At 45.0% G+C, this 27,855-nt stretch overlaps 1 protein-coding gene across 1 annotated transcript; it reads left to right on the top strand.

Moving 5' to 3' along the window:
- The first annotated feature begins 5,716 nt into the window (after nt 1–5,716).
- BNIP3L (BCL2 interacting protein 3 like) lies at nt 5,717–17,000 on the top strand. The gene is made up of 6 exons (XM_056508733.1): nt 5,717–5,920; nt 10,136–10,322; nt 10,752–10,824; nt 12,086–12,189; nt 12,967–13,116; nt 14,230–17,000. Exons 1-6 carry the CDS (start codon nt 5,731–5,733, stop codon nt 14,276–14,278), a joined length of 753 nt encoding a protein of 250 aa, XP_056364708.1. The 5' UTR covers nt 5,717–5,730; the 3' UTR covers nt 14,279–17,000.
- Nucleotides 17,001–27,855: the final 10,855 nt, after the last annotated feature.

Below are 27,855 nucleotides of genomic sequence, written 5' to 3'. Positions count from 1 at the left end.
CCAGTATTAATTATTTTTCATGGGAATGAAGAGAGGGAGGGATTTCACAGGTACCTGCATTCACTCCTGAGTGACCTGAGCACCAGCTCGTGTGTGACCACTTCCAGCTCTGCTGTCAGCTTTTGATCTGAGCTGTCACTCCCTGTGTCCTTGAATGCTTCTCTTTTTAACCTGTTGCTTTAATCAGAAAGGGAATAGAATCTTCAGGTTTTAAATTCCATTTCATGGGACTGATGTCTTACTGTTGAGTTTTGTCCTGGTTTCTTCAATGCCTTGTTTTAGGATAAAATACCTTTAATGCCTTGTTTAGAGCACCAAGTCCCCTGTGGCTTTTTGAGAAGTTGTCTGAGCTCTTGTGTGGTGTTCTGTAGTGCCAGCACCATGGTTCCATAGCTAATGACTGCACTGCATTCTGCTGCTCTTTTCTGTATTTATTGCTAACTGGAAATGTAGTTTTAACCATGCAAGTGTTTTCTTCTGGCTTTTGGCTTTGCAGAGTTCCTGCACTTACAGAAATGTTCAGTGGTGCAAGGAGCCAAACATGTGGAGTACAGAAGCTGCATGAATTAAGTGTTCATAGTGATGTGAGAGGTTTCAACTCTTCAGCACATAAGGCTTATCCAAAGATGAACTAGATATTGATGCTTTATACGGCTCATGAGTTTTTACTTCCAGATATTTTTGCTAAATGTGCTTTTAGGTTTTGCTCTTCCTTCATGGAAATGTTCAGTGAAGTTTGAATTCATGGTGAATTTACCTTGACTGGGAGAATTTTTACTTTTGAGTTACCTGTATTATTTCTGTGGCTTAGAGGTAGTTATTAAAATGACATTATGATTTGATCAACTGAGATACTGTTTCTGCTGTAAAATTTTGGCTGGGTTAGAGGTTGTTAACAAGACTACTATTGCAATCACTCTTCAGTTTTTTTAAGTCCCTGTGCAGTGGTTTGAAAATGTAAAAATTCTAATATTTATTAATCCAGTTCTCTTAAATACAGTATTTGTCTTGTACCATGCATGCCTGACCATGAGCCTTTGTAAGGATTTAACCTTTTTTTTTTTTTCACCTGTTAGCCTTGTAAAACAAATGAACTGCCCCAGAGACAGCAGCTGTTTTCCAGTGGGTGAATAAATGAGTGGGCCCTACTCCTGGTTAGCAGCATGTGACTAATCTTACTCCAGCAACCAGACTTTCCAACAATTCAAGAAACAACTCGTTGAGTAACTTTAATCACATGTACAGCTGTTTGCAGGGCCAAGGTTTATTCTTTACCATGAGGGCACGGAGGTGATGAGATGCTTTGGCTGTGGAGCTGGTAAAACCCAGTTTTGTGAAGGTGTAGGTTTAATGCTGGGGTGGGAGGATGGGATGAGGGCATTGAGGCTGCTGTCCTGTGCCACCCAGAGCCCCAGGGATGCACTGAAGGTGTGAGCACAGTCAGGGGTGCAGTCACCTAGAGCAATACTCCAGTTCAGCTTCCTCTTGGAGCACAGCTGGGCCTGCTGGGATGGGTGAAAGCTTGCCTTGGGAAAGGCTTGGGGTTTGCTGGTAATGCTGATCCTTGAGATGTCATCTGAGGTTTAACTTGTCCTCACCAAACCCAGCTCCTGCCTGTGCTGTCACACTATCCATTAGAGAATTCTCTAAGCACACTGTCCACTGATACATGCTGTAAATCGTCTATTTTATTAATAAAAGTACACAGAGAATACACTTTGTCAGGATGCTTTTTATGCTCTTTCCCACCCCTCCCCTTTTCTGCATTTGCAGGTATTTCTGAATGAGTGGTCTCTTCCCTGTGCCTGGGGAACAGTGTTCCTGTCCCTGGTCACTGCCCAGTAAAACCAGTGCAAATCTGCAATTCCCAGTCCCTGAATGCCAGGCTGATCTTGGGGAAGCCATTCTCTTCCTGCACTGTTGAAGCCACCATGATGGTACTGAGATGCCACCAAGCAGCACTTGGCTGGTTTTATCTGCAAAGTGACAGCCACAGCGTCCCTCCTGCTGCCAGCTGGGAGGGTGTTTGTCCAGCTGACGGTGCTGAGGGGCAGGAGAGCCCTGTGCCTCCAGTGCTGCCCTGCCAGGACCTGGCTGCTGCCTGGAGAACACGCTGGGCATGCAGCAGCACCTGCTTCTGCCACTGCTCTGCTCAGGGAGCACAGGAGCATTTATTGCTTAACTACAAATCCTTTTATTATCAGCCTGACGGGAAAAAACTCGGGTAGTGCTGGCAAGCAGAAACCTGTGGGGCTTCCCCTCCTGGATGATGGAATACCAATATTTTCAAAGAGATTTTTATTGTCACCTTCTTAGGCACAGCAAGCTGGAAAACAATTTCCTGCTCCTCTGCTGTTCCCCCCGGGCTGCAGAGGTGTAAAACATCCCGGCTGACATCAAACACTCCAATATTGAATACAATTTCCCGTGGAATTGGCTGCTGTAAAGGAAGGAGCAGTGCCTTGCACAGGGGCGTGCAGGGAGTGAGGCTGCTGTGGCATGGCTGTGGGTGTCTGCAGCTGTTGCTTTGCCCGCAGCAAACATCTCATTTAACTTGGTTTGGGCTTGTAAAGATAAGCGCTGGAATAAAGCCAGTGTTTGTTTGACAGCTGAGAGAATAAAAAACGGTGAATTCAATTTCTCTACACGGTGAATTTTATCCTTAAATTTTAACCATCTCAACCTTTGCAAACAGGAAAACAGCCCCGGCTGGTTTTAATGATGCTTTTCTGAGCCGGGGCTCTCCACTAGGAGGCAAAATGTCACTGCCAAGGGGTGGAGGCTTCGGAACCGCGAGGGGTCACGGCGAGGTGTGGCCGCTGTCCCTCGAAGTCACCTCCGGAACCTGCAGCGATCAGTTGTCGCTAAATATGAAACGCTATAACAGCAATTCCAGGGCGGATTGTTGCAGGACGAGGAGCTCAGCCCAGGTGTGTGCTGGGGGGATGCTGCACGGCCAGCTCAGCAAAGGGATTTTTTCAGCTTTGGCGAACAGAAATATTAAAAAAAGAAAATAAAAGTGATCGAGGCATGTTGTAGATTTGAGAATCATGGGATGGTTTGGGTTGGAAGGACCTTAAATCCCATCCAGGGCCACCCCTCCCTCTGTCCCAGATGCTCCAGCCCGGCCTGGGACACTGCCAGGGATCCAGGGGCAGCCACATCTTTCCTTCTTTACTTCTTCCAAACATTTAAAACACCTCAGAACCACGAGATAAACCAGGGGCATTATCTTGGCTCTAGGTCTTGTTAATTGTTTGATTTCAATTGACTTAAAGGCTTTTTTTTTTTTTTTTTTTTTTTTTTTTCCTAGAAGAAAAACCTTTGTATTGCACTCCAGCACCAAAAGCTTTTCCCAGGAATTTATGGCCTTTGTTTCTCTTCTGCTAACGTGTGGTTTTGTGTCTGTCCAGCCCTGCCATTGTCACGGCATTTTCCAAATTGCAAACACCAATTACATCACTCAAGTGCCTCATGGAACCTGGGCAGTGGCTCCAGCTCAGGGCTGGAAGTCAGGCCTTGTGAATTCTATTTCTGGCTCTGCTTTGACTCACTCTATAATCTTGATCAATTTATTTCTGACTCAGAAGTTTTAATAGTCCCACTTGACTGATAAATATTCATGCCACAAGTGTTGTGGCAAATGCTTCCTGGATGAGGGTGGTGACAAATGCTCGTGTTGGGCTGTGATTTGAGGGTTGAGAAGTAGGATTGGGTTACCCAGGTGGGTTTTTTATTCAAAATCACAAGTAGCTCATTGTTCTGAACTCCAATCTCAAATGTTTCTGCGGCCCCTCCATCTATAAACAGATGTTTTATCAAATTCATTAAATTAAATTATTAAATTAATTAAATTAAATTTCTTTTTTTCTGCTAATGTAGCTAATTCTATCCCAGAGACATCCAGATTTTCCACAGGGTTGGAAATTTGGTACAGCCATGCAAGGCCTGCAGTCAAATTGAGAATTGTTGGTGTTCCAAAAGGTGGATTTCAAACATCCAGAAGACAAAAAATATTTAAAGCAGGTATTGTGGGATGGGATGATTGTGACACTTGTGGATACAAGATTTTTCTCCAGTTCTAGTTTTTCTTTTCTCCAGTTTTCTAGTTCTGATACAGAAATTGATTTCTTCACATTTGTAACTAAACTGGGGTTGTGTCTGTGTGGCTTCACTCTGATTGTGCTGCTGCTGAATTCCTACAGTGAGTCCAGTAATGAAAAAACACAATTTATACTCTCCTGGCTGTTGATGGGAGAACTTTATTGTGTAAAAAGGCTCCTTTACAGCTTTTAGGAAGCAAAATGCTTATAAATATAAATATACCTGTGAGAGAGATGAGACTGAAGTCACAAAATTCTGTCAAAAAGAGTCCAGGCCTCCAAATAAACCTTAAAGTTGTCAAAACAGAATGAAGGCAATAAAATTAAAAGGAGGACTTGGTTTGCAGCTCCCTTTTTATAGTCTGGTTTTCCTTGTAGAAATCAATAATTGTTATTGTTTTGTTGTAGTAATTCTGCAAGGTCAGCAGTGATAGTCAAAGGAACTTCCAAACTTCGTGGGACAGCTCTTGGGACAACTGGTCATGGAACCATCTGCTTGGCAGATAAAAAACAGGAGAAGTGGGAATTCTGATCTTTAGCAGATAGTTTGTGATTGATTACACAAAGGCAGGAAATCTGATTCTGGAAAAAAAACTTTCAGACTATGGAAAACCCTTTTTTTCTTTTACAAACTGGTATACACAATATTCATAACAGGGGGATTTAAACAGAGTGGGTTCAATCATATATTTCCCTTTATCTAGGTCCATGTTCTTTTCTTCCTTGAAGTATTCTGGTTTATACAAACTCCAAAACTTCTATGATTAACACGAATCATTTATCAATTATCACAGCTCGGACTCGATGTTCTGGGAGGGCTTTCCCAGCATGACTGACCTTGACCTGCCATTCCCACCCTGAGTGACCCTGACTCTGCCATTCCCTTCCCATTTCCACGGAGTGATCCTGTCATTCCCACCCTGACCCTGCCATTCCCTGTCTTTCCCATCCTGATAGACCCTGACCCTGTCATTCCCACCCTGAGTGACCCTGACTCTGCCATTCCCTTCCCATTTCCACGCGGACAGACCCCGCCGTTCCCGTTCCCTCTCCCCCATCCCCGTCCCCTCACGCTCCCTCATCTCAGCTCCCTCAGCTCATCTCCCTCATCTCAGCCCCCTCATCTCCCTCATCAAAGCCCCCTCATCTCCCTCATCTCAGCCCCCTCATCTCATCTCCCTCAGCTCAGCCCCCTCATCTCCCTCAGCCCCCTCATCTCAGCCCCCTCATTTCCCTCATCTCATCTCCCTCAGCCCCCTCATCTCAGCCCCCTCATTTCCCTCATCTCATCTCCCTCAGCCCCCTCAGCTCATCTCCCTCATCTCATCTCCCTCAGCCCCCTCATCTCCCTCATCTCATCTCCCTCAGCCCCCTCAGCTCAGCCCCCTCAGCCCCCTCAGCTCAGCCCCCTCATCTCCCTCAGCTCAGCCCCCTCATCTCCCTCAGCTCAGCCCCCTCATCTCCCTCATCTCCCTCAGCTCAGCCCCCTCAGCCCCCTCACGCTCCCTCAGCCCCTCACGCTCCCGCCTCTCCCGCCCTGCGCACGCGCGGGACGTGCGCGGCCGCGGCTCGCGCCATGGAGGCGGAGGGCGGGAGCGGCGCGCGCCGCGCCTGCGCAGAGCGCTGCATGGGGGGGGGAAGCGGGGCGGGGCGGCCGGGCCCGGAACGGAGTCCGGGTTTGTTGTTGTTGCCCCAGCGGCTCCTCAGTCGCTCCAGCCGCCTCGCCGCCGCCATGTCCAGCCCTCAGGAGCCGCCGCAGCACAACAACAACAACAACCCGCCGGCGGACGCCACGCACGGCGAGCCCGGCCTCAACAGTGAGTGCGGCCGCGGGGGCGCGGGCGCGGGGGATGGCGCGGGGGGCGCTGAGGGGCCCTGAGGGCCGCGACCCCCCCGGGCCGCCATTGGCGGAGGACGCGCCGCGCGAGCCGCCGGGGGCCAATGGGCGGCGGCGGAGCGGGTATAAAAGGCCCGGTAGCGGCGGCCTAAGGGCCCAGAGGGGCAGCGGCGGCGGGCGGGAGGGGCGGCCCGTACCCGGAGAGCCCCACACCGGGAGAGCCCCGCGGCACCGGGAGCGCCTCGTACCGCCAGAGCCCCGCGGCACCGGAGAGCACCGCACCGGCAGAGCCCGGCACGGGGAGAGCCCCGCTCCGGGAGAGCCCAGCCCGGCCCGCTCCGGTGGAGCCGGGGGTGATCAGACGGGCTCCGGGTGTGCGGGAGCCCAGCCGCCCCCTCTCGCCGGGGCTGAGGGCGCTTGAGGCCCCCGAGGAGCGGCCCGAGCTCGTTGCGTGGTTACACGGAGTTTACCCGAGCAGCGACCGTGGGGATCCAGCGGGGTCGGGGGAGGAGCGTGGCTGTGGGAATGAGTTTATTCAGTGGCTGAGTCAATAGCACTGACGTGAGCTATTTCCCTCTATATCCGGCATCTCTGTCAGCTGCTCTGCTGCATCCTTTTGTTCCTGGGATAACACTAGTAAGACACATCATGTAGGCTCTGGTACTTACTTGGCAAATGCTTTCCCTTCCTTATAAACAGCTCCTTCGGTGTGTCCTTTCATCTCTAAATTTTCAAGATAGACGAGGTGAATAAATTGCATTAATGATTAACTGTAACCTCCGTGGTTTACGGTGAAGTTTAGCCGGCCACAAAATCAACTCGCTGGTTGCTTTTCCATAACTCAATGGGAATTGTGTGAAAGGAAGAATAAACTGTGCGCATTTCATGACGCTGCTATTGTGCTGTGGTAACAGCCTCGTGTGATAACCGTGTACCTTAAACAATGTTACCTGAGTCAATAATTCTGGCAAATTATTCAGGCCTGTTATACTTAATTAGTCTGTCAGAGTTGCGACATGCCGGCTGCCTGACTCGATGCTGACTTCAGAAACGGCCACATTTGATGTGTGTATGTTTTATTTTTAATTCCTGGCGATGTGGTAACTCTGCTGGGGGATAGGAGGGACGGGAGCTGAGAGCTGTGTGAGCCGGGCATGGATCTTGCTGCTGGCTCAGCACGGGGCTCAGGGAGTGCTGGAGGAGCTGAGCACAAGGTAGGAGAGGAAATGTTTTACTGGGAACAAAACAAATGCAGCCGATCAGCTCCACACGGGCTTAGTGCTGCTTTCAGCCCCGCACAATGCTCTGCTGGGACAGCTCCATTTTCTGCCATTCTCTCAGCTTGTCACTGAACTTTTCAGGCTAATGAGCTCAGACAGCTATTCATGGTGTTCTGGGTGTCGTTTGTGCGTGTTTAGGGCCTTTTATTCAAAGATCTCTTAGAGCTTGGAGGGCAGAAGAGCTGGAATAAAACTGGTAACCTGTGCTTTGTTGGGTTCAGAGAGATAAAAAACACAGGTTGCTTGCTTTGGGAATTCTGGATGCTTCCTGTATTTTAATTATTATAAAGCTCTGTTACATATTGACAAAAAGAAATCCCACCTTAGGCAAGAGCTCATCTCCTCTGTCATGGAAAATCTGCTTAATAATTACCATTGTGGGAATTTGGTTTGCTTTCTTTTTCTTTCCCTCTTTTTCTTTTTGTTAATGTTGTACTTAATTGTAAAAGTGATATTTATTAATTTATCCAGGTTGTTCATGCCTCAGACTACTTGTGAGCTCCTACTTTAGAGTATTTTTGTACCTATAAAATGTGTACAGATATTTAATTCATATATTGCCTTTGATATCTCTGCTTCATGCACCCAGCTGAAATTAGAGGGAATAAACACAATGAGACCTGTCTTTCCCAACATGTTTAGCTCTTGATGTTGAAACCAAATTAAACATAAACAAAAATTCACCAAATTATGGCAAAACATAGAATTAAAGTCAGTGTATATAAATTCATGGTGAAATAATTAGCCATAGAGCAAAGCCAAAGTTCACACAATTTTGGAGAAAATACCATTCATATGAACAGTTGTTTGGGTTTTTTTTTTTTTCCAAAGAGTGTGTGTTATGTGATTTGTGAAGGGAAATTTATTACTCTTAATTCTACCACTCTTCATTCTGCCACATTTCCTATTTCACTGTCACAATTAGCAGGTGATTAATGTAACTTATTCTCAACAAAGCTGGGGCAAACCCCTCTCTGTTCTTTGGGCAGTTTGTTCTCCTGCCCATGGACATTCCCATCCATCCATCCCTTTAAAGCAGCAGATCTTTCTGTCCCTGGGAGCAGATTTTGAGCCAGCTGTGCTCCCGTGGGTGCCAGTGCAGCGTGCTGGGGCTCGCTGGCACCCGGAGCTTCCCTGAGAGTTTGAGTCATTCCCAGTGAGGTCAGCTGGGAACGTGCTGCTCCTCATGTCAGCTCCTCAGCTCCCAGGGATCTTTACTCACAGCACTCTTTGGCATTTCTTCCTACTACAGTGTGATTTAGGTCAACACAGAGTTTGTCAGCCCCAGGTAAATCAATAAAAATGTGATTTGTGGCTCTGGGTTTAGGGCTGTGTGTCAGAGTGAGGAGATCTGAGCAGCATCCTCTGGGTGCTCTGCTGTCAGAGGAACACATCCCCTCACACCTTTGCCCTCTGCTGATTTTTTTAATCATAATCATTTGCAAATCCTGATTTTCCAATAGCCAAAAGTGTTTGTTGGGGAATACAAAGCTTTTTTACCTAACTAACTTCTGGCCACCTGCTAGCTGCATTTGCCACCTGTGACCTCTTGCTGCTGCAAGGCAGAACAACTTTCCTGATTAAGTTCTTAGAGTTTGGCTGTTTTATTTAGGAATTCAGCCACCAGCAGTCATCACCAATCTGGATAACACAGCCTCTGTCTGATGCTGACTGGGCAAAGCTGCCTCTTCCCACTTAACCCTTGATTATCTGAAAAGCCTCATGTGCAGTGCTGAGCTGGTGCCTGTGCACTCCCAAATTTCCCTGGTTGGGAATCCAGCCTGGGAACCACCTCAGCATGATGCTTCCATGGACAGCACTGTGATGGCATCATGAATAATTGGTACTAAAGGTGAATTCTTCACCAAAAATTAAATTGAAAACAGGCTTATTATTAAACATCTCTTCCTGTGTCACTGATGGAGCTCCCATAGACAAAAGCATGCTGCAAAAAATAAGTGCAGGCATTTGCAGGTGCATTTCAGAAATCAAAAATCTGTGTTAAAATGTACAAATAATGCTCAAAAAGTAGTTTCAGATGTTTTATTTGTGGCTTTAGTCTTGCTTTTCTTACTTGGATATTTTTTCTGCATGTGTCCAAACTTTAGAAAACATCAACCAAGTACAAAAAACCCCTGAAAGCTCCTGTCTTCAGATGGAATAAACTAAATCACACAGGAGTTGTGGTGGCATATATCTCTAAAAGCTGTTTGTTTCCAGTTGAAACATACCACTAAAGAATGTATCAGTACATCCACCCTCATATATAATTAATCTGCACATAAAATATCAGTGAAATGCATTTAGAAATAAAAATCCTCACTTTAACTACACACTGTGTGAACTTTTTAGCAGCTGCTCTTGTCATCCATGGTACACTCTTGTTTTTGTTGAATCTTAGTGTACAGGTAGATGTCCCAGGTAAAAAATGGGGAAGAAACTGTAAATCAGAGCTTGATGGGAGATGTTTGTGCCAGGGCAAAGCAAAGTGAATGGGACCTGGGAAAGGAAAGGGAAAGGGAAAGGTGCACAGAGGGAGTTTTGTACTAAGGGACATGGAAATTCTGCTTGAGGAAGGAATGTAGAACAGGGTGACCTGTAATGGAGTGATCCGTAGTTAATTGAAGCTCCAAACTGCAGAGAGAGATGTGGCTGATTAAAGAATTAATAACTGGGGAGAAAGGGGACATTTTATTGAGCATCTCCAGAGCTGGGGAGCAGCAAGCAGCTTTTGGGGTGTTTGTGTTCTGAGAGGGGAGCACTGTTGTCTCTGCCTGTTTATGAGGCTCAGCTCGGTGCTGTTATCTGAGCCCAGCACGCTGGGCTCTCCCTCTGGCTGCAGCTGATAGCTGGAGGTGTGTTCAGTGCTGGGCTGTCCCTGGGGTGTCCCTGGGGTGACTGTGGCTGCCCCACAGGTTCCTGGGTGGAGCTGCAGATGAATGGCAACGGCAACAGCACCGAGAGCGGCAGCGGCAAGAACGGGGGCCTGGAGCACGTGCCCTCCTCCTCCTCCATCCACAATGGGGACATGGAGAAAATCCTGCTGGACGCCCAGCACGAGTCAGGACAGAGCAGCTCAAGAGGTAGTTCCCACTGTGACAGGTAAAGCAGTGCCTGGATGATGTTTTTTCTCAGGGGAAGGTTGTGCTCCAGAATTTGGAATAGTTGCTGGCTCGTGGTAACTGTGTGATGCTTCCAGGTGTAATGATACAAAAACACGTGTAATTCACAATGCTGGCAGTGTTCCCTGCATAACAAAGGGATTTGCATCTTTGCTGTAGCAGCTGAACTTTTGGGCACTGCTTTCTTTGCTTGTTGAGAAAGGTAGGATTATAAATAAAAAAAGTTTGAAAAGATGGGGAGGTTGGGAAGACTTTTTAATGCTGGTATTTGGGATCTGAAGGGTGGTGCTGTCTGTAACTCAGCTGAATAATGTCCCAGAGTGCACGAGGAAATGATTCAGCTGAGATTTATCTACACTAATGATTCTTTAGTTTACAAAATGACATAATGGAATCAATTTTTCTTTAGCCCGTCACCTCAAGATGATGGACAGATAACTTTTGATGTGGAAATGCACACAAGTAAAGACAGTAGTTCTCAGGTATTTTCTTCCTTAACTTTTAAAATATACATTTGTAAGTTGTGGGTATCTGATCTAGGCTTGAAGGGTAGAACAAGCTCTTTGTGATGCCAAAAGACTTAAATTCTGTATTAATTGAAATTTGACTTAGAGATGAATAGTTTTAGAGTGAGGGAAAGCCAAGTCTGTGTCTCAGCTTTCCTGGCAGTCATTACTGTGTAACCCCTGGCCCTGGTGCCAGAGCTGGCTTTGAAATGTTGATATTTCTGCACAAGATTTCAGGGTGCTCAGTGATTGCTGTGCAGACACTCACATGACTGTGAGTAATCTCCATAACAAACTGAGAGGAGACTAATGCTGAACTCTTAGTTCCATCATTTCATTGCATTTGCTGTCTTCAGCAGCATAAATAAAAAGCATTCCTGGAAGGATGAAACCTTGCATTTAATTTTGTCAAAGACTTGGGACTGTTGCAGTTCTGCCCTGAGAGCCAGAAGGGTCTGAGTGAAGGTGTTGGTGAGCTCTGCATCTCACTTGTGGCAATTTTTGATTTCCTCTGGGTTTGCTGTGCTTCTCATTTGATGTTGTAAGTGTTTATCATATTCTAATAAGAGTCACTCAGGACATTGCTTTAATACTAAGTAGGTTATTTAATACTTAGTATTGTTTTAATGCTAAGTTTTAATACTAAAATCAGTGGTGTTCTCTACTCTTCCTAATTTATTTCTTTTCTTACATGGTAGCATTTGCATTTATTGATGTGAAGCTAAATCTTTATATATAATTAGAGTGAGTCCTTCTGGGATTCACTCAGTAGAAGCTACTAGTTGCAAGTAATATAAATTTTAAATGACTAGTAACACTTTTAAAAAGTCAAAATACTGGTTTTGAAACCTTTTTATTTGACTTCCCCTGCTTTTAATCATGTTCTGTGGGCTTTAAATGGAATGCCATCAGCCTAATGTTTTCTTCCATTTGTAAATATTTTTTGCACTGGTTCATTACATTTAGGATTAAAATAATCCTTTGTTTTTGTTAGTTTAAAAAAAACAAACAGCTTGCAATGATGTGGAAATCCTGGGTATAGTAATAGAATTTGTGGTTTCCTGACTTCTGCTGGCAAAATCAAATCTCTGAAATAATCAGGAGTCCAAGAACAACTTACTGGTTTATCAGGTGCCACCATTTGCTGCTTATCATGTCACCACTGTTGTCACTCTCCATTTTACACCCTGAGGAGGAGCTCATTGAGTGTTACAAGGTTTGTCCCTGTGTGTTTCAGTCTGAAGAAGAAGCAGTAGAAGGAGAGAAAGAATTGGAAGTTTTGAAGAAAAGTGCAGACTGGGTGTCAGACTGGTCAAGTAGGCCTGAAAACATTCCTCCCAAGTGAGTTCAGCTCTGGGTTTTTAATGAATGTTAATTGATTTCAATGAATAGATGAAGGATTGTCACCATCTCACAATCAAAATAAATTCATCTTAGGAAGAGATTGATTTCTCTGTGGGGAGGCTAAAAAAGGTCAAAACAATGAAGTATGAAAATTAAAATTGCAGCAGAGTGACTTGAAGCTGATCCAAGCTGCTTGCAAGGTTTCTGGACAACATGGCAATTAGTGGGAGAGCTGGGTACCTGCAGCTGGGATTCATGGGATTTAGTCTTGGCTTTTGGGATGGAAGAGTGTTGAGCAAGTCTCCTAAATTCTCTGTCCCTTTTTTTCTTTCTATGTAAAATATGTAATGTTCATCCACGGAAGGGGAAACCTTGAGATCCTTGAATGCAAAGCATTTTTATTAAAATAGAGGATGCTGTCTAAATCTGGCAGACTTCTGTATCTGTGTTTGGAGCAAAAAATGAGGCCTCTTGCTAACAAATCCCTCTCTTGGACCTACCTCTCTCTGCAGCTCCTGCTCCCTTTGTGTCTGTACTGTCTGTGTAAGTGGTCTCTCCACAATCCCTCCTCTTATTATCTTGGATTCCTTACTCTGTGTAAGGGATCTTGGGCTTTGATCTCTAGCTCTTTGTACTTTATAAAAACAAAAATGTTCCTACAGAGATCTGTGCATTTGTGTGCAAAAAAAAAAAAAAAAAAAAAAAAAAAAGAATAGAAGGGAAAGAAACAAAAAAGTCTTGTTGAATTTTTCCCCCCTCCCCCTCTTCTTCCAGGGAATTCCATTTCAGACATCCCAAACGTTCAGTGTCTCTAAGTATGAGAAAAAGTGGAGCAATGAAAAAAGGTGGCATTTTCTCTGCAGAATTTCTTAAGGTTTTCATTCCATCTCTGTTCATATCTCATGTTTTGGCTCTGGGACTAGGGTAAGTATTAACCTAATTCTCACTTCAGCTTTTGCTTTTCCACTTTGCTTGAATGTCAGGACCTGCTGAAAAGGGCTTTTTCTAGAATAATGATTTTTGTCCCTCACTCAAACTTTTTTTACAAAAGCAGGAAAACTTTGCAGCAATTAAAACTTTGCAGCCTTTAATGTGCTTTATTTCTAGAATAAATCAAATTATGTTGAGTATGCATGGATGAGTTTGCAAATAACCTTTGCAATTGTTACATGTGCAATTTGATTATGTGCCTTCTATTTAAATGCTTTAGGTTATAAAGGAAAAATTAGAATAGATGAAAAATAACTTTTACTGACCAGTATGAAGGGACACTGTACAAATAATGATGCTGAGGTGGTGTGTGTGGCACAAACTGTAATTTCCAGTTTAATGCTGCATTGTGATATTGCTGAAAGTCAAGGTTTGAGAACTTAGAGAAATGAAATATTGGATGTGTCCTGCAAGATCAGCTGTGTCTGCTCAGCAGTGTTTTCATTACCTGGGTAATCCCACTTAATCTCTGACTTTGCCTAAATCCCTATGTTCTGTTTATCCACCTTATGTTCTTCTGGGATGGTGCAAATGGACTCAAAACTTGGCTTTATTTAGCTTTATATTTGTTTTTGTGGATGTAGTTCAAGTGTCTCTTTAAATTCTTGTAAACTGTCAAATAAATTAGGATGGAATATGTGAGGATGCACTGTGAGATACTTGTGCTGCAGCAGAGTTGTGCAAAGTTCTGCAGTCATTTAAATCTTGCACAGATCCTCAATGCTCAGAGTTTTAAAGTTCACCCCCCTCTCTGTAGGCAGCACTTGATTTGTTTTCCCCCAGTTGTCTGGGAGTGTTGCTGTGTCAGGTACTCAAAACAAAAGCTTTTGGATTGGGGTTTTCAGATGAGGAAAACCCACTTTGGGTGAGTACTGATCCTTCCAGACTCAGCAAAACCTCACTGTAAGTAATTTTCTGGAAGAGAAGAGAAGTTGTAATTTTCTTTAGGGAAAATTTTCCATGTGGAATTTTCTCAGAGCTGAGAGGGGGCTGTGGGACAGCAGGAACATTCCTGTGCAATAGCAAATCCTTGTGTTTTTATTGCAGCATCTACATTGGGAAACGCCTGACCACACCTTCAGCCAGCACCTACTGAGCACAGAGTGCAAACCTGGACCCCATGGCCTGTGAAGGTGTTTCTGTCTCATTTAGTACATTTGACTTGAGACCATTCTAAGCATGACCCTGACTTCACCCTTTCCTTCCATATCCAGGTTTTTGCTAACTCTGGAATTCAGTATTGTGTTGGAACTCTGTTGAGGTGTTTTTGGCTATCCACATTTTCCCTCTCTCCCATTCCCCTGCCTCTTGGCCTGCAAGACACGTCAGAGTTGCTGGATGGAGTTTACAACTGTCTCTATGTTGCAAGGGCTTCTCTCAATGCAAAATGCCACCAGCAAGTTTAATTTTATCAGTGATGCTGTTGCCTCCTTAGTGCAACCTGACTTCAGTTGCAGTTGTGCATGGTCTAATGTTGACTGCATGGTGGTGATGAAAGAAGAAAATTACTGGTTGGAGTGGAAAAGAGTTTTTCTTTTGTAAAAAAGAAGCTGGGTATGGAATAAAGTAAGAAATCACTGGCAATAAAGATCCAGTTTAATTATCAGCTTTTTGGGGGGAATTTACTCTGCCCCTTGTATTGGCTAACAAACACCATTTGAATTGCAGGAGGCAAAGACTGCAGAAATTTTAAAGTAGGATAACTAAATCCATCAGCATATTTTAATACTAGGTAATTGTTGTAATCTTGTCTTTTCTATGAAGTCAGCTCCTTATTCCTTGTAGGAAAACCTGTCTGATACCTAGGAACTATTAGAAAAATTGCATTGTTTGCATGTGAAGAAGCTTTTTTTTTTTCTTTACCTGTTTTTCTTTAGGGAAAATTTTCAATGTGGAACTTTCCTTTTCAAAGTAGTTCTAAATTAAGGAAAAACCCAACAGCTGTAGTGTAGGTAGGCTGTGTGTAAAAGGAAATTCTTCTGTTTGTTGTGGAACCATTTACAGCTCTGAGGATCCGAGTTTCAGCAGGAAAAGTTTGGACTCATCCTTAAGGGGGACAATCTTGCAGGTGCATAAAGGTTCAGAAGTTGGAAAAGCTCTGAAATGTCTTCTGCAAATGAATTTTCAATATTCCTCTCTCTCATTGTTTACTGTACAATCTCCTTTTTGGGGATACTTGGAAGCTGAAAGTCACTTGTGATGTCTCATGTTAGGGTAGATTTCTCACTGATGTTGTTGAACTTTTATCTTAGGGAACATTAAGCCTTGTCCTCCTTCAGTGACACTTCTTTTCAAAATGTGAAGCTTTAGTACCAAATTGTTACAAAGCATCAGGACAGTCATGTCCTTAAATAGATTTTATTGGATTTCAGAACATGTAGCATGAACTCTGAAGGATAGAATACTGTTTTTATATATATATATATATATAAATATATATGAATATATATATAAAAATATGATATAGACTTTAATACTAAGTATTTAGGGAACCAATGCTAATTTTAAGACTAGCAAAAATCTCATTTAAATAAGAACTTTAGTAGGCTGACTTGTAGAAAATAAGAAAATCTAGTCAGCCATTTGGAGAAAACAGCTACCTATAATTGCTTGCTTGCATCAGACTTTATAAAGTTGATTATTTGATAGAGCAGTGATTGCTTGAACCAGTTGATGCATAGAAGCTAAATCCCAGCTGAGATTTGGGTTAAAAAACTTTAGTTAGCTCCCAGGAAGTGAAAAATTAAGTATGAATCCACTGCTGAAGTGTATTTATTTTCATTCTCTACTTCTGAATGCTGTCAGAGAATGTTTTCAGGGTGAACAGCAAATCTTACTGAGTAATCTGCTTTTTTTTTTCCCTGTTACTTGTGAATACTTAGTGGCACTTGAGCTGCCCACAAGTGCAGGTTTGTTTTGGGTGTGGATATTGGGTTTCACCAGAGGAGGGGTGGGCAGGGGAACGTGGTGGAGGGAGCTTCAGAGAGCATCAAATATTTCATTTTCCAGCCCTCAGACCTGAGGGCACAGTGAAAGGCTGGACCACTTTCAGTTCTAGCACAGCACCTTGTTTTGTATGGAATTGGAGTAGTGGAAAAAGAGATTTTTTTACTAAGTAGGGAATATTTTTAAAGAGAAAAACCCAATAAATTACCCCTTTCTAAATTAATGTCAGAATATCTGATAAATAACAGTGCAAGCTTGTGGCTGGATAATGATGTTTGGAGTAAATCTATGAAACCCAGAGCTGAGGAATGTCTGTGGTCACTGTAACACTGGCTGGGATAAATGCAGTATTTATTGAGACCCTGGTCTAAGCTTTGGAGGAAAATCTGCAACTTCCAGTTTTACAATGAACAGCATCAGAGTGTTGTAGCATTCAAAAAAGGGGTTTCAATTATTGAGAGTTGAAGTTTTGTTAAGATAAATGTTGTTTAAAAAGCTTTATACCTGTTTACAGTTTTGGAAAAAATAAATAAATAAATAAGTAGGCTTCATTTTTCTTACATTCAGTGAAAACTGGCCTGGACTATTTGTAAATAGGATCAAGAAAAAATGCATAAACTCGCACATTAAAGATGCAGGCTGACCTAACTGCAGCAAATGCACATTTACTACTCTTTTCAAAAGTGAAAGCTGAAGATTGTTAGAAATTCCAATTTTTTTAATTGACATTTGTTGAAATATTGGAGTTAACTGAGCCAAAGTGATTATGCATTCTTCATCAATTAGTTAGCACTTTGTAACATTATCTCCAGTTTACATGTATAAGTTGTAGCTGATAAACATTTTGTGCCATTAAAGCTCTCCCAAAACTGCTTGTCTGGAATGACTTCCTGCTGCGCCTCCTTTGTCCTTCCTCCCTTTTTTACAGCTCTGCTCTTTCAGATGTTTCATGGAACTTTTCTTCTGGGTGACACAAACACTGAAGCTGCTGTTTATAAACTGGATTTTTTTTTTGGAAGATTGCTTGGGTTTTTGTTTTTGTTTTGTTTTTTTAGTGACCTGGGATCATCTGCTTCATTTCCTGAAGCACTTAATAAAAATATTCCCCCTGGTTGGCCTTGTGTACCTTCTCCAGGTTCTCCAGCACCTTGTCCAGGAAAACTCTGAAAGGAAAATAATGTGGTGGCATATGAAATGTGAAGTAGAATTGCTGAGATTTTGTATGGTTGGTCAACTCTGTTGTATTCCTTGTATTTCTCTTCTGTTTCCTAATTGTGTTTAATTTGCAGATTAAAGAGTAAGGGCCATAAACCCTGATTGTTAATCTGCCTCCATGTTCTTGGTTCAAGAGCACTGTTTATTTTTTATTTCTATTTATCACGAGGAGAGTTGTTCATTCTAGGTGGGATTGGCACCATTTATTACTGGTACCACCCATTTCACTTACTCTTATCTAGATTTTTAATCTGTGCATCCAGAACTTTGTGTAAATGGGATTTTCTTTTCCAGAGGAATAAGAGAAAATTATAAACCCTACTTGCAGAAAGTTTCTGAGACTCACAGTGAAACTTGGGTCTTGCTTCAAAACCTTTTCAGTTATAATGCAAAGAAATAAATACAAGATCATTTTGCATAAGGCAGCACTTCCTTTGCTCTGGGATTATTCTGGTGTAAATCACATTTGGATGGAGTTGAGGACTGTCTTCAAGTTTCTTGTCCAAGTATATCAGATTCTGGGAAAGTTCTCTTCTGCCTTGACCTGAGTTCAGTGCTGGGATATTGAGTTCTTACTCTGGATTCAGGCTTCACTGTACATGTATGAAAAGCTTAGAAATGTAATTGTTTAATGGGAAAGCTCACTATTATTTACACATTTATGTGTGTGCATACCATAACAATTGAATCTGAAAGTGAAGCCCTGACTCCCTGCAGGTGTTTGTGGGATCTTTGCCTTGTGCTTGCAGTTTGTGAAGGTTCCTTTGTGGCTTGGGCCTTGGAAACCCAAATAAATCACCAGGATTCCTGAACTGTGCCCTGCAGTTCAACCAGCACTTTGAAAACAAAACAAAAACCTGGAGATACTCCTGAAAACCTCGTGCTGGATACAGCAACCCCATGAAAAAGAGAAAGCTGAATGAATTTGCCCTTCATTGGGGCCCTGGGTGAGAGCTGGGTCAGGCAGGGCTGACATTGGGGGGAAAGGAAACATGACTTCACTTTCTGAGCTGCTGCCAGAGAGCTGAGAGTATGGAAACAGGCATTTTTCTATTTTAAACTGTTTCCTAACACTTCTCTGATAAGACTGGGAAGTTTGTTTAGAGATTTTTTTTTTCGTGGTGCAGTTTGTGTAACTTGCTGTTCATTGTCTGAAGAGAAATCAGTGAATTTTAAGGGCAGAAAATGCCTTATTCTGGAGTGTGTATAAAAAAGAGAATGGTCCTACAGCTGCTGAAGTTGTTTAGATGTATAATTTAGGTCACAAAAAGAAATATCCTTGCAAAAGTCTCAGTGTGTGGAGTTGTGCCAGCCTTTAACTTCCACCTTACTTTGGAGTTTAAATTCCAGCCCCTGGATCCTGAATGCCTTTCTGTGGAAGGTCAAGCAGCCTCTGACTCTCAGGTGCATTTTTCTGTGTCTTCTAAGTAAAAACTTTTAAGACCAATCTTCTCACAGCCTTTTACTTTTGGCATGTAACCTGTATCTAACTACAGGCTGGGAGACTCATTTATCAATATAAAAAAAACTTTATATGCAGAATTTTGGGTGAAAAATATTCCTTGCTCTTCTTTTCCATATTAAAAAAATAATAATTCCTCATTTATTTCAACAGTGCTACATGAGCTTGTGACCTAACAAGATGTGAACAGTGCATGTGGAATTTCAGACACAAACCACCCCTGGATCTTCTGTGGGCAGAGCAGGCAGGGCCCTTGTCCCTCAGCTGCTGGGAGGAGCTTTGTGGGACCATCCTCACAAAAACCTGCTCTGCACCTTGCTGGTGAAATCTCTTCTGCTTTTGCATTATTCCCATTACTCAGGGAGCAGGTCCCTGCTGGGATGTTCTCACCCTGCTTCAGTGCATTCCTAGCTCTGCTCATTCATCTCCTGTTTTCACACTGCTGCTCCATTCTCCTCCAACACCTTGAGCCTCTGTCTCTGCCATGAGGAGTTTTGGCAGCCAGGAGATTGCCCTGCTTTGTGTATCTGCTGGTTCCATGAGCCCTGCAGGTCCAGGGGGAGTGTGGGGAGAGCTGCAGGTCCTGCTGCCTGTTGTTTAATGGTTGATGTGTGCAGCTGGAGCTGGCACAGCCCAGCTGGGGGAGTTTCAGGGGCCACTGCTCTGCTTTCACCTCCACGGAGGGAGGATATTACACTCTCATCAGGAGCTTCAGTTCTGGACTAATGGGTCCAGACTGAAAGAGAGGATATTTATGTGAGATACACAGAGGAAATTCTTCCCTGTGATGGTGGGGAGCCCCTGGCACAGAGAAGCTGTGGCTGCCCCATCCCTGGGAGTGTCCAAGGGCAGCTTGGATGTGCTTGGAGCACCCTGGGAGAGTGAGTGTGTCCCTGCCCATGGAGCAGGGGTGGTCCTTGAGGTCCCTTCCAACCCAAACCATTGCAGGATTCCACAAAGTGTCTGTCATGTTTATAGGTAAGAGGGGCATGCACACTAAATCAGTACTCAGCTCCAAATTTGGAACCATCTGGATTTCTGTCAGAGCTCCTCCTGAAGGCCTGGAGGATGCTCTGAGAGCAGTGTGTGCTCCCAGGGCTGCTGGGTAAGATGGGATGGGGCAGCCACAGTTTCCCTGGGCACCCTGTGCCAGGGCCTCCCACCCTCACAGGGAAGAATTTCCTCTGTGTGTCTCACATAAATTCTCCTCTTTCAGTCTGGACCCATTTGTCCTTGTCTTAAGCAGAGTTTTCTACAGCTGGGAGGTGAGAAGGAGCTGCAGGCTGCCCTGCTGGGCTGGGCAGGGTCTGTCTGTGCTGCCCAGGCCTGGCAAGGACAGAACATTTCTGCTCCTTATCGAGCCAGCTCCAGTTACAGGATTCTTTGTCAAAATATGGATACTTTATAAATACTGATAAGGTGGGAACAAAGTTCCTGTCAGAGTCTGAAATGGATACACACAGGTGAATTTTTCAGCTTCATCTTTGCAGAGTCAGAATTAAAGCCTTGTAGTGTGTGAGGGCCAGAGCTGAAGCAGAGCTCAGGTATTTTTTGCAAAGAATGGGACATAAAAATCTCTTTGTTCTCACGAGACTCTCGGTGCTGCCAGTTAGCTGGGTTTGAAGCTGTGTGCTGGAGTACAGCAGTCTCCTTTAGGACTCTCCCAGAGCCTGGCTCTCTCCTCTCACATGAAAAAGCTGCAGCACTGCCAGACTTGCTGCCACAATGTGCCAATTGTCATTTCGTTTCGGAGTGAGAAGCAGCAGACAATTACAGCTGCTGCTTTAAGAGCACTGACAGGTAGAAGAGATCCCCGGGGTTCCTACAAATTGCTGTAACAGCTTCGGCTCACACACAGCTGGATGTTTCCTCCTGGAGAGCAGCTGCTCCGAGGAGCTCTGCTGTAAACAGGGTGCCCTTGCAAGCTCTGCAGTTTGCCCCGGTCTGATCCGGGCTTTGTTTCTGTGTGCTGCAAATTAGATCTTGTCCAAATTCACAGATATCCAGGGAAAGGCAGAGCACAGAATCCCAGAATCACGGAGGCTGAAAAGCCCTCCGAGAGTCCAAGCTGTGTCAATCCCCACCTTGTCCCCAGCCCAGAGTTCCCAGTGCCACCTCCAGGGATGGGCACTCCAAACGCCCCTGGGCAGCCTCTTCCATGTAGAAATTGCTGCTGATGTCCAGCCTGAGCCTCCACTGGCATCTCGAGGCTGTCGAGCCCCACCTTTAAATTCTCTGCTCTGTTTTCCCAGCCTTGCCGGCCCGATCGGGCTCTCTGGCTGGAGTGGAATTGCTTTTCCTACATTTGGGATAGAAACCCGAAGCCTGTTGGCTGCACCGTTACAACAACGAGTTCAATTCATCAGTGAATAGCAGGAGGAAGCTCCTTCCTCCCACCGAAAGCCCCGAACGCAAACACAACTCGCAGCAGTGCGGGAAGCTGGGGTGTGAATCTGCCAGCAGAGTGATGCTCGGCGGGATTTTGCTGTGCGGGGCGGTTGTACCGGCTGTGCTCTGTGTGTGCGGATGGATGGATGGATGGAGTGGGAAGGGAGAGGAGGAGGAGTGGCAAGATGAGCAGGGCCAGAGCAGCAGCGTGTGGAGCACTCTGTCATAGGCTCCTGCGCTAGGTGAGGGGGCCGGCGGCGCCTCAGCCCTCCCCAATTGGCTGCTCCTGCGGTGGCACCATCCGTGATGTCACCCTGGCGGCTCCACACCCGCCTCTTCGGGGGCTTTTCTTTCCCGGCACAACCGTCTGAGAGAGAGAAAAGAGAAAAGAGCGATGCTCGGAGCGCTGCCTCCCATCCATCCATCCTGGTGTGCGCGCCCGGCGCTCCTCCCAGCAGCGCGCCGTTAATATGGAGTTAATTCGGAATTACTGCGGGGAGGGAACCGGGTTTGGGTTTGTGAGCAGCATCCAGTCCGAGCCTGAGCCCCACCTTGTCCCCAGCCCAGAGCTCCCAGTGCCACCTCCAGGAACTCCTTGGGCACTCCCGGGATGGGCACTCAGCACGGGAAGGATCGGGTCATTTGGGAACAGATAACAGGATTGCCAGGAGAATTAATCCACAAACACCAGAGGTTTATGCTCAAAAGGAGACGGAGGAATCATTTTTGGTTTATTCCAATAAAGGCAGAGACCATGGGGCTTTCCCCTGGGATCGCTCAGATTTTTGGAGGACTCAGCCTCCTTTTTATCCCAGTTTCCCTCTCTCCTTACCATGGGCTGAGGTACTTGAGAGGCACAGACTGCCCAAACAGCTGATACCTGAGATTCCCCTCTCATGTACAACCCTCCCTTTTAATTTTTAATTCTTATGGAATTCATGGTTTTCCCCCATTGCTTCTTTCATCTTCCAATATCCAATTTCATTTCTCAGCAAACCTACAGTTTGTTTGTAAAGGCAAATACCTTTTTTCCATTCATCCATCAGTAGAATCCATCCCATTGTTCCTTTCATCTCTCAGTGCTGATTTTATCCACCAGCAGACCCACAGCTTGTTTGTAAAGACAAATCTGACATTCCTCTCAGGATAAATGTAAGAAAAGGAGGAGAAAAGGCAGAACAGGGAAGATTTTCCTCCCAGCCCGTGTCTCTCAGAACTCTCTGGACTGGAATTTGTGATGCTGAATGCTCCAAACATGGCAATATGTACTTTTTGCCCCAAAGCACTTGGATGTGTTTGCTGCTCTACACACCTGAGCATCACATTTGAATAATTTGTATAATTGGCACAGCCACTGCCAGCCAAAACCACACAGGCTGCACAACTTCCCCTTCCTCTTACCAGTTTATTTTGTTCTCCATCCCTTTCTGCTGAATATCATCTTCTCCAAGTGTTCAGGATTTTATTTTTTAATTGGGCTAGAAATAGGAATTGTGTGTTTGTTTTCCAGGATGAGTAGTTAAAGCAACAGGTGCCTTTATGCCACTGACTTGTTACTGGCTGTAGGAAAGTCTTTGTGACTCAGTCCTCATCTGTAAAATGGAGATATTAACGTGCTGTGGAAAGGTGTTAATAGCCTCAGTTAAAGGCAAAGGATTTCTATAGTATTTTCATGTAATGATCCCAAATACCAAGGATGTTTTTTCCAAATTTTCAGCCAGTGCAGATAATTCTAGTGTCAGCCAATAGCATGTTAATGTGTGCCCTCAGACCTGCTCTGGTGTGATTCATTTTGGATTATATGCTGTGTCTGTCTTAGCTTATAAAACCAGATTTAATGACCCATGAAGCAATTAGTGAATTTATATTCCCATAGAAGAATATTACTGTGAGACTCAGATTTGTGTGGAGCTCTGTGATTTCTGCTGGGCTGGTTTTCTGGGTATCTTAGGGAGATAATGAGTTGATGGTCTCTAGTCTTAAATTACTGAGCTGGATGTGTCAGCATGCTGAGTCAGTGAGAGTATTTTTGATCTCTGTTTTTGATAAAATGAGTATTTCACATTTATCTCTGGTACAACACTGTTTGTTCAGGGGATCAGGGGAATCCTGCATGAGCTGTGCCATGAGGGTCAGGATCTGAAAATCCATTGCCTGCGTGCCTGCTAGAAAACCTGTCCCTGGTACAAAATTCATATCAAAAAGGAAATGCACATTGTTTTCCTGGCACAGCCCCTTGGCCTTCCCAGACCTCCCTGGAGAGTGATGAAAACCCTGCTGGTGATTCTCACATGCAGCAGGGCAGTGAGCCAGAGAGCCAGGCATGATCTCTGCAGGTCAGGCAGAGCCATCAGAACATGGGCTGGACAGGAAAATTTCAGCCTCCTGCAGGTTTTTCTCCGTGCTGGAATGTGGGGCTGCTTGCAGCACTTGACCAGACCTGTGTCTGGGGCTGGGCTCCTCTGCCTTCATCTCAGCTGCTCATCCAGGGGTGAAGGATTGCTCTGCTCACAGCCCAGTGGAATTATCCAGGCTGGAGGTTTCAGAGCCTCCCCAGCTCCAGCCAGAGCCTCTGTGTGTCTGTGGGAAGGGGAGGGAGGGCACTGCAGTGACCCAGAGCCTGCAGGAATCGTTCTGGCAGGGCCTGACCCTGATGCATTCGGGTTTATCCAGGCACAGCTGAGTGAAATGGAATGGTCTGGAGTGCTGTGATCACCTTTGTCTAAGTTACAGTGAGGTTTCTTTCAGTGGAAGTCTGATATTTAAGTGCCTTCTATTTCTTTATCCATCACTCCCTTCCTTCCTCCCAAGTTTTAAGGTTGGAGGGCCATGCTGGTGCTGATTTATCTTTCCACAAAAAAGAAAAAACAAAAAAATAAACACAAACCAAACCAAAAAACAAGCAAAACAACAACAAATAACAAAACAAACCAAAAAAAACCCAAACAAACAAACAAACACATAAAAAACCACAGCAAAAAACCCAACAAAAAATCCCAAAAAAAAACCCCAAAAAAAAACCAAAAAAAAAAAACACATTAAAAAACCCACAAAAAAACCAACAAAACCCCCAAAACAAAAAGAAAACACAAACAACAAAACCTTAGAAGGAACCTGCATGTTTTTCAGCACCCAGGCAAAGCACCTGGACCTGCAGCTGTTCACTGTGGAGAACATCAACCCCCAGAGTGCTTTGGAAATATTTTGTGAGGTGTGCAGGAGCCTTGGCAAGATGATTTTGGAGGTTGCTTAGGATTTCTCCTTTCCTTTCCCCACTAGAAATGAAACAACATTTGTCACTGAGGTTTAAGAAATCCTTTTTCATCACAGATGGGTTCCTGTAGGAGCATTATTTATTTTTTTATGATGAAGGAAGATGCTTTTCTCCTCAGCTGTGAGGAGTAAAAAGCAAAGTGTGGCTGTTTGCAGTAGTTCCTCTTTTGGGGTGACTCCCACTGCTGTGCTGCCATCACTGAGGGGCAGCCCAAGTTAAAGAGGGAGCATAAAGGAAATTCAGAAGCTTCAGTGGACTGGAACAGGAGAGGTCAGCACAGCAGCAGGAGACAGTGAGCAAAGAGCCAAGAGGGACAGCAGAGGCTCCCAGAGCTCTGCCAGCAGTGGATTCTCCAGGAACTGGAGCAAATGATGTTTTAGGATGTGTTTGGAGCAGGCTGTGGGTTTGCACTCCCCACAGAGAGTACAAACAGAGCAGTGAAAATGAGAATATCAGGCTGGTGGCAGCACAGGGAGCTCAGCAGGGCTTGGTTCTGGTGAGGAAGAAATGTCCTCACTCAATGCAGGTGAATAATCATGGGCAGGCCCTGGCAAAAGTCACCCAGAGGAGCTGAGGCTGCCCTGGCAGTGTCCCAGGCCAGGCTGGGATAATTGGGACAGTGGGAGTGTCCCTGCCATGGCAGGGGTGGCACTGGAGGGATTTGAGTCCCTCCCAGTCCAAACCATCCCATGTCTGTCCCTGTGCCTTGGAGACTGAAGTGCTTCTGCAATAATTAACCTGTTAGCAACTATCAGCTTTGCTCATTTAAGAAAATAACCCCACAAAGTTGGTGCCTCAGAGCACCGAGGTCTGAACTTCACAATGGTGATTTTAAGGTCCTTTCCCACCCAGACAAATCTGTGATCCCACAATTTCTGCATCCTCCAGCACGGTCCTGCCTGGAGGCTTGAGAGCAGCTTGGCAAGGGCCAAGGGGAGCAGCAAGGCCAAGAGTTTGTCCAAGAGCAGGGCCAGAGCACAGAGCTGTGCTACCCCAGCAGACAGGCCCCTCTTTGTGCCAGGACTTCCAAAAGGGGAGTTGGTGACGCTGAGGAGGGAGGGGAAAGGACCCTGGCTGCCTAAGAACAGCAAACTGGGCCCTTCTGGATAATTGATTAATTACTCTCATTTTATTAGGCAATGTATTAAGTAGGGTTCAGTGCATTAACAACTCATTAACTGGGGCAGCCAGGGACAAGCACAAGCAGCACATGCAATTGGGTTTTCACAAGGGCTGCAGAACTCCCTGACATGAGCACAAAACCCCTCTGAAGCCCCAGAACATCCCATCCTGCACCCTGCAGCAGCAGCACAGCTGAGCTGCTGCCCCAGGCCTGGCTGCCCTGCAGAGGGCTGGCAGCACCTGCCCTGGCCAGAAGAAAAATGGGGAGAGACTTTCCAAGGTTTTCCTTTCCTTTCCTTTTTTTCCTTTCCAAGGAGTGCCAGGACACAGGGAATGGCTTCCCACTGCCAGAGGGCAGGGATGGATGGGATATTGGGAAATAATTCCCAGAGGAGCTGTGGCTGCCCCTGGATCCCTGGAATGTCCAAGGGCGGGTTGGGATAATCTGGGACAATGGGAGGTGTCCCTGCCATGGCAGGGGATGATCTTTAATGTCCTTTCCAGCCCAAACCATTCCAGGATTCCATGATGCCAGTGGATACCAGTCCATAGCCCAGGCTCCATTTGGGCAGGAGGCTCTGGCAGGGTCTGGGCACTTGTGTTTCATGCTATAGGAGAGCAGCAAAAAGGATAATGGAACATAATTCTTTGTGTAATGGAGAAGCAAAAGAGAGTTTTATTTAAAGAAACACCACACTTATATAGGGTAGTTTGTGCAAAACAGAATAGAAAAGATCATTGGGCCAAGAAGGCAACACCTCTCTGAAATCATGCTTTGTGCCAAACAGCACCAGACACTCACAGAACTCTCATGCACCCTGAAGGTTATAATTTCTTTTGCTATAATTTCTTTTGCTATAATTTCTTTTGCTATAATTTCTTTTTGTTATAATTTCTTGTCCTTGTGAAGGCTGAGAAACCCAAGGCTTCAAGGCTGCTTTTCCCCTGGTTCCCAGCAGCATCCAGCAACAGGCACTGGGCAAACCCAGAGTCCAACAATTCCCAAAAAAAGCCACACCCAATCCCCATCCTCACACCCAGCAGAGCAGTGCCTGGGGCACAAACCAGCCTGGATTGTCAGAGTTAGGGCTGGCAGCCTCGAACATTTTGTGGTGATTGGGAGCACACCTGGTGGAACTGATGAGCTGCAGAAACAATGAACTGCAGGGTGAGATGGCTCAGGGGGCTCTTCCCCATCACACCTGGGCTCTGCAGTGCAGGACTGACTTCAGTGCAGTGCTGAATTTGATTTTGGTGCTCAGGGTGATGGTGCAGGACTGATATTAATGCAGTGCTGAATTTGATTTTGGTGCTCAGGGTGATGGTGCAGGACTCACTTCAATGCAGTGCTGAATTTGATTTTGGTGCTCAGGGTGATGGTGCAGGACTCACTTTAGTGCAGTGCTGAATTTGATTTTGGTGCTCAGGGTGATGGTGCAGGACTCACTTCAATGCAGTGCTGAAAGGTGATTTTGGTGCTCAGGGTGATGGTACAGGACTCTAGTGCAGTGCTGAAAGGTGATTTTAGTGCTCTGGGTGATGGGTGCAGCCCAGGAACAAGGGTAGAAAATGGGGTCTATTTATAGGCCTCTCACAAGATATCTGAACTGTGGGATGGAAGGTTTTCCCAGCAGCAAAGCTGAGTGTGAGAACTGCTGACAGATTGGAGCAGGGCTGTGCTGGGCATGGAGAGGCAGCAATTATGATGAAGGCAAAATCTGCTGACAAATTGGCTGGTTCCCTTTTTTCCTCCCAGTTAGGAGTGACAAATGGTTTAATTTACATTACTTCCTACATTAAACAACAGCATGGCCAACTGCCTGGAGATCCATCTATGGGTGCATTTTATTGTGGTTTTTTTGAGAGGTTCCCAGTGAATTTTCCTTTTGGTTCTAGTCTGTTAGGTCCCTGCAATGTGGCAATGTTTGCAAGGAGGAAGGATTGCAGTGCAATTAAAATTCCTTGTCCTTTTTCTTTCTCCTTACTGGCACTCCCATGTGAGAAATGGATTGTTTCTGTCTGGAAGATCCAATTAAGATTCAACACTGAAAGTCTTTACAACTCAACATAGGTGGAGCAGGAGTGCTGCAGGATATTTTATTTATTTCCCATTCTTCAATAATTTTCACTTGATATGATAATTAGAAATAACATAAACATACATAGGAATAACTCTGGTTTGCAGTGCTGAAAATGCTGTCTATACTTTCCAAAAATGGGATTAACCAGATCTAACTTTCTCTCTGTGCAGAAGAATGCTGAGACC

Source organism: Oenanthe melanoleuca, chromosome 22, assembly GCF_029582105.1.
Source record: "Oenanthe melanoleuca isolate GR-GAL-2019-014 chromosome 22, OMel1.0, whole genome shotgun sequence".
Lineage (NCBI taxonomy): Eukaryota > Metazoa > Chordata > Aves > Passeriformes > Muscicapidae > Oenanthe > Oenanthe melanoleuca.
Note: the sequence above shows the minus strand (reverse complement) of the source record. Positions and strands in the feature narration are given on the sequence as shown.